The 11,017-nt window shown below is 40.8% G+C and overlaps 1 protein-coding gene across 2 annotated transcripts; it reads right to left on the reverse strand.

The window, feature by feature from the left end:
- Positions 1 to 811: 811 nt before the first annotated feature.
- Positions 812 to 11,014, reverse strand: LOC122876635 (cytochrome P450 1A1). 2 transcript variants are annotated; one of them, XM_044197211.1, is made up of 9 exons: positions 10,882 to 11,014; positions 8,100 to 9,660; positions 7,594 to 7,864; positions 6,907 to 7,515; positions 5,958 to 6,081; positions 5,762 to 5,851; positions 3,924 to 4,047; positions 3,759 to 3,845; positions 812 to 3,613 (listed from the first exon to the last, which is right to left on the reverse strand). In XM_044197211.1, exons 3-9 carry the CDS (start codon positions 7,849 to 7,851, stop codon positions 3,331 to 3,333), a joined length of 1,575 nt encoding a protein of 524 aa, XP_044053146.1. In that variant the 5' UTR covers positions 7,852 to 7,864; positions 8,100 to 9,660; positions 10,882 to 11,014; the 3' UTR covers positions 812 to 3,330. The 2 variants fall into 2 exon arrangements, with proteins under 2 accessions (XP_044053146.1, XP_044053147.1); XM_044197212.1 differs by lacking the exon at positions 10,882 to 11,014 and having other exon boundaries at positions 8,100 to 10,431.
- Between the last annotated feature and the right edge of the window lie 3 nt (positions 11,015 to 11,017).

The raw sequence follows: 11,017 nt of genomic DNA on the forward strand, positions 1-11,017 counted from the left end.
TAGAATGAGGCCCCCACAATACAGGGCCCCCCCACGTGTAACTGAAGAAGCAAATAGGAAGTCAATTGGTCATTCAGTTTGTACTCCTATTGTATGTGGGAGAAGGCAACAAGTTTGTAGCCCATTAGAGCTTGAGTTAAGTCTCCAGGGCCCATGACCTGTTCCTATAGTGTTACGGGGTCATATCCCATGGCTGGGAAAGGCCCTGTCCTGTGGTTGTTGTTTTCTTTTTTCAGAAGGACAATGGGTTTACTAAAATCAGAGCTTTATGACAGAAGGTTGAGGCAAACGAAGATGGGGAAGACTTTAAAAGTATAAGAGTTAGCAGGGGAAAAAAGCAGATTTTTGTAATTTGTAGGCGTTAATGCAAATTCAAATGAAGCAGGCCTCCAAGGTTTTCTTTCCCTTCAAATGTTTATACTGTACTGTTTCATATATATGACTATGTGGAGAAGCAATAATTTTGCTGGAGAGTTATGGAGAGATTTATTCTGGTGTTTATTGGCTTGTTTTGTGTCTTACTCTAGGTGTTGGCCCAGACTAAAACGGTCAGAGCAGAGTTGAGGCTTCAAACAGAAATTGTTTGAGCGAGGGGGGCATGTCAGCACTGACGGGGGATAACAGCTTCTATAAGTAAACTGTCTTTTGTCTGCAATTGGGCCCAATCTTTTGTTGTTGTTCAGCATTTTTAATCTATACTGCGGACCCCACAAGTGCTTCTCTTTGTTATGCCACATTAGAGCCATGATTCCTAGCGTTGCGTGCTGTGTTTTATTGGCTGCTTTAGATCAGAGGCCACTCAGCACATGTTCCTTGTGATTTGTTATTCTTTAATGACGACCATAGTTTAAATCATACTAGACTAGACTAGAACAAAGTGAGAGACAAAGAATCATTTTTTAAAAGGAAAGAAAAAAACTATGAATATCTGACAGTTATGATAGCATGCAAAAAATTCCAGGGATTTCAAAATAACTTTCAAGAAATTTGTGTAACAAGACTAAGAGTGTACAGCCATGCTAGCAGTACTGTGAGGCTGTACTTTGAGCTAAATGCTAACATCAGCATGCAAAAATTCTCACAATGACAATGCTAACATGCTCAAGTTAAGCAGATATAATCTTCATCTTAGCTTAGCATGTTACCATGCTAACATTTGCTAATTAGCAATAAACACAAAGTACTGCTGAGGCTGATGGGAATGTCACTAGTTTTGTTGGTATAAATCAAAGAAAGTGAAATTTTGACCTGATGATGGCGCAACATGAAAAGTCAAGGAATCACCAAAGTGATTACAATTTTGGTGTTGAGACAAAAGTGAGACATTTCACTCAAAACCACAAATGTGAACCTGTTGATGGTGCTAGAAGAAAAGTCAGAGTATCACCAAAGTCATTCCATGAATGTCTGTACAAAATTTCATGGCAATCCATTTAATAGTTGTTGAGTTATTTTAGTCTGGGCAAAAGACGTGGACCGACCTACACCCCAACATTGCCATGGCATGGCTAAAAACATGTCCATTCTACTAAAGTGAATATTTATTTACTTTAATGTAGCAACCACTGAACTAGTATTCTCTGCAGTGGTGTAAACACAGAAATAATAACTGATTTTACTCACAAATCAACCAAAATGTTGGTACCAAAAATGTTTAAAGATCTCCTTTAGACATGTTTTAAAATGACATCTACTCCTTCTACCTCACTGAAAAATCCAAAATATGGCAAACTGAATATGCAAATAGTGTTCTGTTCATTTCAAATGTTTAACTGCTGGACACAAGATGTCTCCTACTTTACTGTAAAGTCCATTCTCAGTGTTTGTGCGCTGGAGGGTTCAAGGATTTAAACATCACACTTGTGTAAGATGCATATTGAACCATGATTGGCTTCCAAACTAGTTGTGATGTCACAAATCCTGCTCGTATGTCCATGTTAAACTGAGATTTTACATGAGCACAGAGAAACTTGAATGGGAAAACAGCCTTCTAGTGTCAAACTCAGCACAGTCATCATTCTGAACATCCAACTGAAGTAACAAGACACATTTTCGAGTGGAAGGGGACTTTAAATTTTACTCTCTTTAATATAATTCCTGGGTGTCCTAGAGGTTAGTTAAATACTATGGCCACAAGGTTGCCAGTTTGAATCCCTGGGACAGACATAACCTCCTATTGTTCAAGTGTAACAACTCAATGACCAACAATAGAAGACAGTGTCTGCAAAATGCAGTTTACAGGTAGGACTCTGATGGAAAAGATCACCAGCCCTCAGTAGACATTCCCTGGATAGACAGAAGTTTAAAAGAGATAATACTGTCATGAACATGACTTTCAAACTTTCCATTTAAAGATGAAGTTCCCCTAAGTAATTCAACTTTTTGTTCATACGCATACTACTATGCTTCTTTACATTTTTATAAAATTACAAATTGCCTGATTTCACACTTCACTTTATGTCCCTCAAAGATGTCTGGGACTGTATCTAATCTGAGTGTGTGGGAGGTCACAGTACTGATGGGTGAGGAGGAGGATGTTCAAAAAGACGTGGAACTTGTATGTCTTAATATATATTTTTGCGTCATTCCTAAGAGAGCCACTGGAGGAGACTTTTGGAGATGGGAACAGTGTTTGCCTCAAAGCTACAATAAAAGAGGAAGAGGAGCTAGGGAAGGGGGATAAGGACAGGAACAAGGCAAGGACATGATGGGGGATGAGAAGATGAAAGGAATCTAACTGATGGGGAGGAGATAAAAGAAAAGTTGAAGTGAGGAGAAGGAGAAGAGGGCCGACGAGAGTGAGGATGAACCCTGCGTGAACACAGTTTGAGGCCTGAAGCGCTGATCACCAATCTGAAAAACCCTCTCTCTCCCTCCCTCAGTGTTTAACTGTAACTAATAACTTTAGATAAAGGCTTTTAATGAGGGGCTGTTTTCAAGCTAGTTTAATTTTTAATGTGGTGGGACAGGAAGGCAGAGGGACTCTACCCTTTCGAAATACAGGCACAGAAGCACTTTGAATGACTCTCGATTGTCATAAATATTGTGATCAGAACAAACATGAAGCTAGTTCATATTCAGTGCTATTTCTAGCTATTTTTTTAAATCAAAACACATTTGAACATACAGTATATTTCCCTTTTGTTGTTCATGTGTATACTTGACCACATTTGCCAAAACAGAAACTCCAGTCTGTGAACAATAATGAGAGGCACTGTATCTCAGTGGCAATATTAAGGTTAGCCAAATATGGTGGCTAATGATAATAATAATTTGTGTTGTGATGTTCCAAAACATCCACACGGAGCATCATTTGGATTTTTTGATGGTCTAAAACCTTGAGGAGATGGTAATCCTGTATGGACGTGGTTTCATAGTCAGACCAAAATCGGTGCTGAGATCCAGATCCTGCCCTGGAACATTTTCGATTCGCAGCCCGTGGAGCAGCGTGGTGAGAAAGACAAACATCTCCAAACGTGCAAATCCATCACCAAGACAGCGTCTCTTCCCCATGCCGAAGATGAGAACCTTCTCCGTCAGCTCCTTGTTGAGGAGTCCCAAGGAACCCAGGAAGCGTTCAGGGCGAAATGTGTCCGGGTCACCCCAAAGATCACTGGGACATAGTGAAAAAAATTAAGATCAATAAATAATAATAAAACAGAAAAACACATTCTTATCAGCTGAAAAGAAGATGTTGAAAGAGACGTTTCACTCTGTACTGAACAGAGTACAGAGTGATCTTGCTTGTGACTACTCACATGTCATGATTGACTTGATACTGGTTAATGAAGACACATGTATCTTTGGGAATGAAATATCCATTCAGGGTGATGTTTCTCGTGGTACTGAAGGGGAGAAAAGGTTTTAATAACAATGCATACAACTGTAAATGTGAATGACTGTAGACAAAACCACTGTCTTACCAGTGAGGAATGGTAAAAGGGACATATGAAGCATGACGAAACACTTCATATATGAACGCCTCCGTGTAAGGCATCTTGGGCTTATCTGCAAACCTGGGCAGTCTGGCTGTGCCAATGTGCTCGTCTACAAAAGAAACAAAATCCATCAAAACCCATTAGAAAAGTATGGAAAACTGGGGAGCTGTTTTACAATTCCAAAGTCAGGGTTTTCTGTGATCTGTACAAATCTTAAATTTAGGTGCTCTTTTGTGCCACTGAGACTGAATCTGCAGCTCAGTTTTTGGGCTGTAGAATGTGGCTCAAGAGAGCTCCTCCTTTGAAGGACCTGCAATACATAAATTTGTAAAGTCAAACATTTCGATTTTTTTAACAGGAAGTTGCCCCAAATGGCTGACAAAAGAGCAATGGTAAAGTAGGGCTCCATATTCCATGATAGCTGATAACTTTTATGAAACTATGAGGACCTGTGATTAACATGCCCAGGCTACTTACAAGCACAAACACTGATATGTTTCCAGACTTTCTAAGTTTACTCAGCTCATGGGGTCTTGCAATACAGACTTTGAAGGGCACAGCCCCTGAACTGGGATGCAAGTTACGTCAGTGTTTGGCTAGTAGAACCCTTGAAGGTGGGGTCTGCAATGACATCAAATCACCCTTTAGCTATTTAAATTTTTATATATAATTAAATCATGATCACTTCAAAACAACTGAAAGGTTCCCTGTCTGTCTTTTGAGTTTGTAACATTGCATGCACATGTACTTCACAAATTACCACAATGACATAAACTAACTAAAAATGTTGCTCTCACTCATTCACTAATAAGGTTTCCAGTAAAGTGGTGAGCCCACTGTGAGCAGTATAATAAAAGCTTCTCAATCAATTAATTGTGTTAATTTAAAATTAATTGAAGTGACGAGTAAGGGAAGAATGTCAAACTATGTGCGTTCAGTGCCTTGCGTGTTACCGCCTTTGTGTCGGTCTGGAAAAACTCTCTAACCTTTCTTTCTTTCTCTGGCTGTTTGGGCCGCCCTCTCTCGTTCTGAATCATCCTGTCTCCTCTTAGTGTCTCTCTCTCTCTCTCTCTCTCTCTCTCGCTCTCTCTCTCTGTGAAAATGCAACGTGCCTCAGAACAGACAGCACCAGTTCTGTCAACCCACAAAAGTAGCTCTGGCGTCAGCAAATTGGACTGATCTTTTGTGAGTTTCTCTGGTGGCTGTCGGACTCTATCTGTCTGGGAAGGGTACTCGGGTTGGCCATTATTGGGTTTTTATTATGTTGATTCTGCCTGAAATTTTGATACAACCTAAAAGACATCATATATGCCTGGCTACTCCTGTGATGGTGTTACATGTGTTGCATAGAGATGCATTTTCACCTGTTTGTGTCCTTAAAAACATCTTTTAACTTTTTGAATACTTTTTTCTACATATAATTGATTTCTGTATCTATTTACTATCTAAAATGTTAAGGGTTACTGTATGTGAAGCAACACTTCTTGTATCAAATAATAAACCACCAGCCACAATCTTTGCTCATTAGTGATGTGTTAATCATTAATGAGCAATCTTCTATCAGAATCACTCATTCTATGAGAATGAGTGATTCATGAAAACAGAAACTGGACAGGCCCTCGCTATTTAGCATAGCATGAATTCTTTCTCTTTAAATACGATGCATGCAGTAATGCTCTGTAAGCACTGAATTTGCCAGTTAGAGTTCCTGCTGGCTCCCTTTCTAGTAAAGATTTATCTTGGTATACAAATAAAAAGGATAAAAGTACATTTTGTTCAATATGGACAGCAGAGACTGATCATATTTAAACATAAGACAGTACCTATCTCCTGGTGTATTCTCTCCTGGATGTCAGGGAGCTTGATGAGGTACAACAGGCTCCACTGTAAACCAGCAATGATGGTGTCAAACCCTTAAGAAAATCACAGACAACACAACTGCAGTGAAGAAATGATCAATTTAATGTTTTTACCAGCACTATCAATGATAATATAAGTGAAATGTCCAGTGTGTCTAACCTGCTCCAAAGATGTCTATGACACTGTGAATGATCTGAGAGTTGGAGAGCGTAGATGTATCCTTATTTTCCTCTCTGTCCTCACAAAGTGCAATCAGAGCATCTGTAATGTCCCGGATACAGTTCTGCAACCACACACACACACACACACACATACATACAATGTGACTGAATATTTTATATTGATTGTGATGGTGTCTTTCTTAAATCATTGTCATTATCATCACTGAAATATCGAGATATCTTTATTTATTATAGGGTGATTAATGATTCTGCTGAAAGAGAGATTAAAAGTTTTAAAAGCAATAATTATGGAAGAGACAGTAATCAGTTATGGTACGACACGTGTCTTCCAGTGGGATGCTAATTCCTAATTAGAGTGCGTGCGAACATTTTAGCCACTCTGCACAAGAACAAAGGTCCCTCCCAGGGAACTTGTTTGTTATTTTTTTTGGCTACAGTTGCACTCACAGCTACTGTATGAGTGCAATGTCAGATTAAATAGTGGATGGCAAATTAGTGGGACAGATCTAAAGAAAACAACACTTACAGACACGCCATCCACCACTTTAGGCTGTACTGAAAATATTCAGTTTGTATTTTGTGGTCACTGTGCAATACATTGGATAAGAACACTTCATTGTGGTGGCTTGGTCTTGGAAGGCCTGTGACATTTTTGTCCCTTTTTTTGAAATGCCTATTTTGCACTGCATGTGCTTAAAACCTTTAATTGTGAATTATTCTTCTACTTTACTTTCCTTGCAGTTGCCAAGTGTAAAACCAAAAGATAACCTTCAATGTTTAAAATAGCTAATATGGAGAGCTCCAAAATGCTGAGAAGCTGTTGATTATACTGTAATGCCTCAATGTGTAATTCTACATTTTCTTTCACAATTTCTTTCCATTTAAACAAAATTCTGGTCTACAAGTGTATCTGACAGCATCCTTACCTTATCAAAGGTGTTGATGTGTTCCTTGATGCTCCGCTCCATGAATCCGTTCATCCTGCGGATGTGCTGGACCATCTTCCTCAGTGATGGACTCGGAAAGTAGCGGAACACAGGGAAAAAATCTGCCAAGTTCCCTGCTGCAAAGATCCTCAGGACCTCGTTGTTGATGTGAACAATAGTGAGGAACTCCTTGTCATTGTAGTCATATCTTTTCCCAAAACAGAGGGCACAGACAACATTTGCCACTGAGGTCACCAGGGGCATCACCGGATCTATACCCATCATGTTCACTTTAGCAGCAGCCTGTTCCCGAATCACCTCCACCATCTCAGCTGCCTCAGCACAGACATGCTCCTCCAGCAGGCAGGTGGCACCAGAGCCTCTGGGCTCAGCCTGGGAGAAAGACCTGAGGGCATTCTTACACAGCTTCTTATGAAGCATCCAGGCCGGTCCATACTTCTCACTGAAGGTCATACTGGTCCCATTGGCTACGGCAGAAAAGGTGAAAAGGTCAGGTCGCCCAGCAAAAGCTTCTCCTTGCCGAACCAGCGCCTGTCTGATGGTGGTGTATCCACTCAGGACAACAACAGTCAAAGAGCCCAGGCGCATCTGGAGTGAAGGAATGAACAAATAAACAAATACTCCTCTGTCCATCTAAAATTTTTAAACACATTTTACTGTATATACCTTGAAAACATCGCCGTACTGGAGCCTCAAGCGGGTTAGAGAAAGATGAAACTGGTCTCCCATCTGGAGCAGATTGCCCACAAGGGGCCACGGTGTGGGGCCAGGAGGAGGGGGATATTTTGGGGAGTAGTGGTGGTGGCTCTTTCGGCCCCTGAGGGCCATCAGGAGGAGGGTGAGGAGACACAGAGCAACAGTGACACTAGACAGAGAGGCACAAGGGTTCTCCTTGATGGGCAGAGTCTCAAACGTCAGTCTCATCTTGGCAGGTAAACTGCAAATAGAGAGACCGTTAAAAGGCATCAAAGGTGAAAGTTAAAACTTGTCCATAAGAGGGGAAAAGAGGCCCCCATTACTTTACTGTATCAAGAAGTTGTGACTGGTGCTCAAAATATAGAGGATTTTTTAAGTAAGTAGCAGGCTAGAAAAAGAAAGAAGCATACCAAAGGAAAAAATAAACAAAGACAGAAAGAAAGATATATGGCAAACAATTTTGATAGAAAACTCACCATGCAGTATTCTTCTGTAACTTTGGTGCAAAAAAAAGTAGAGAGCCGGACCAGGACAACACAGACCAAAATACTCAGCAGGCAGAAGATTGAGGTCTTATTCTCAGGAACTTGTTGTTGAGAGTAGCACGCAGTATGGGACGTCCCTTTCAGCAGCAGCCGTGCCCCCTGCAAAGGGAGCTGCTGCCCGCTCACAATAGAGAGGCGTACATGGCGAGAAACTTGGCTCAGGGTGAAGGACGAGTCGGCACGGCCAGCCAGTGACCACATCGGCCCATTTGACAGCAGAACGAAGCCATTCATAACACGGGCCCCTCCTCTCCTATTCCCTCTGGAAGCTTTTGGTTGCAGTGCATTGGTTTACAAAGTATTTTCAAGGGCTTATATGTTATGGAATGTGTTTCAAAATATACAAGGATGGAAAAAAAGCCAAGAAAACAAACATTGTCTATGAGCACCCTGAAGATGTACATGACCATCCACCAATTCATATATTTTCAATTTGACTTCCAGACTTTTACTTGCACAGAATAAAACATTGTGATATTAGTACTTAGTATTTAAGTAAAGGATCTGAGAACTTCCTCCACCACTGGAAAACAGACCCCAACATTGTTTTGTGAACAATGTAATTTCTGTAATGAGTCACAAGAGGGCGCTTTCCGTCTGCTTAGATTGACTTCATGTCCCCTACAGTTTGGACCTGAGGTCATTGGGCTGAGGCAGCTTTCAGGCTGCTGTGGTTTGTCACTGACTTGCACGTCATACATGTCACAACCACAACACTTCAGGAAGTGTGGACAAAATAACAGGAACACCTCACAGTGTATTGCAATCCAATACAATCTCACATACCAGTCTACAGAAACAAAAGTTAAATCCACACCTCTCTGACACACCCTCATCTTCACATTGAAAGGCCACACTGTTCATGCAGCTGCTGGTAACACCTTGTAGTTGTGTATAGTTACATTACAAAAAATACTTGCCAGTAATAGTTATGAAGTTCAAACCTTTATTACAGTGGCATTACAAACACCTGCCAAAGTCAGATTATTTGCGTGTTGGGAACAGCACGTGGATTTGTCTACCATAAAAAGAACTGCAAAATTGCCCGCTATCTGTAATATAATAATTTAATACCTGACAGATTTATTTCCTTTTCATTCTAGCAACCTTTTGTAATATTTACCTTGTGGCCTCTAATATAATTTGTTTCTCTCCTTTCTCTCCTCACTCTTTTTTCCCACCTTCTCCGTTGAGCCTTCATACCTCATGTCCCTTCTTTTCGTCCATATTACATCCTCCTCCCCAGTTCTCTCACCATCTCTCACTCTCCATCTTTCATTCCTTTTATTCTCCTTTCTTTCTCATTCTCCACCGAACCGTCAATTTAGCTCATGCTCAACTGTGGGACACCCAGTGCTGTCAGGCCGAGCAACAGCTCCTTTGACCTGGTGGTCCACGTCCTCTCCAGGCTGAGGCGGTCTGGTCTTGTCATTAGCTCTGGCAGACAGAGACACACACTGACTCTGTGGAGCCAGACTAGATTGTGAAGTGTCTAGAAGGAATATTCAAACATTAAAGCAATACCAGGGTTATAGGCCTAACACCCACACACACAATGCCACAAACATTAAATGAGTATGCATGCTCAACATGTGGCTAAACTAGACAGACTGCTACTCCTTCAGTAACACTATCTGTTTTGAAATTAATACCAGTTATAATTCCTCACTGAGGCACAAAACTGTTGAGCTAGACATACATGGGCAAGCAGAATTTGGATGAATAATTCTTAAAGCTCCATCAAAGACTCACAGCAGCCTGTATAACTAACCCAGACCCACTGTCTTCAAAGCACAAGCTTCAAGTCAACTGTATGACACAACGGAGCTATACACATTAGTATGGGAAGATGGTTTCCACTGTGTTTTGCAACTTTCCCCAACTGCAGTTCTGCTGATCTTGCCATTATTTAACTAGGGTTAATTACAGAGGTTGTGTTGTCCCTCGGGATAATTCTATTTCCAGACAGCCAATATCAAAATAGGCGCACCAGACAAAGTTATGTGATTGCATTGTTCCTGGGAGACAGTGGAGCAGCAGGAGACCCCTTACCAAAGCAAACATCTTCCCAATTATGTTTGCAGCCTTGTAGCTGGGCCTATCCTCTGCATGTGCTGCATGTGGACAGGGCACAGTTGAGCCGAAGTGATGCAGTGAAGCAGTAGGTGAAACTCAACAAGTGACCATCACTTCAAAGACTGAGAAGTTCAAATCTGTCAAGTCTGGCCTTGCTCAAAGCAGCTTTTTGTGTTCTTCATCTGACACAGTAAAACGTTAATTTGGAATTTTTGTTTTGATCAGACTTGGTCAATAGATTATTAGAGGTCTGTAATCTATTTCTATAAGAGTATCAAAAACTTCAATACATCGACCAAAACACTGACAGTAGACATACTTCATAGAATTGGAACACCTTATAACTAGACACAGATAGACAGGTTAAGTGGGGTGATTTAGTGGGCAAAGGAAAGTAAAGAAGTTGTGGCAAAAGCATAGGCCTTTTATGCCAGATATTAACCCTGTCACTCACTATATTTTAATAGATGAAAAATACCAATGTAGTAAAAGTAGGCTATAGCCTATGCTATTACTTGCGCACTAAAAGCGCTAAAAAGTACATTTCCTGACTCCTAACTGTTTATAATATATTAAATGTATAGAAAATATCAGTGAACAATAAAAAATAAAACAATTCGATAATTAAAAAACTTACCATTCACTATAATGTAGGCTACTGTGCTTCATGGTCAAAGAAACTGAGAGGTGCGCGAGACTGCCTTGCGGGGCACGTGGGGTAAACTGGGATTGGTTCCGTCTGAACGGTGATTAGCGCGTGCAGCGGGACCCTC

This window comes from Siniperca chuatsi, linkage group LG5, assembly GCF_020085105.1.
Source record: "Siniperca chuatsi isolate FFG_IHB_CAS linkage group LG5, ASM2008510v1, whole genome shotgun sequence".
NCBI classification, from domain to species: Eukaryota; Metazoa; Chordata; class Actinopteri; order Centrarchiformes; family Sinipercidae; genus Siniperca; species Siniperca chuatsi.

What these genes read in the sequence shown, in the direction of transcription:
- LOC122876635 (XM_044197211.1), bottom strand. Translation starts at nt 7,851, where the DNA reads ATGAGACTGACGTTTGAGACTCTGCCCATCAAGGAGAACCCTTGTGCC. An exon ending in CATAGACATCTTTGGAGCAG is followed by an intron (nt 5,852 to 5,957) that starts GTTAGACACACT and finishes GATTTTCTTAAG; the next exon opens with GGTTTGACACCATCATTGCT. An exon ending in TATCAAGTCAATCATGACAT is followed by an intron (nt 3,614 to 3,758) that starts GTGAGTAGTCAC and finishes ACTATGTCCCAG; the next exon opens with TGATCTTTGGGGTGACCCGG.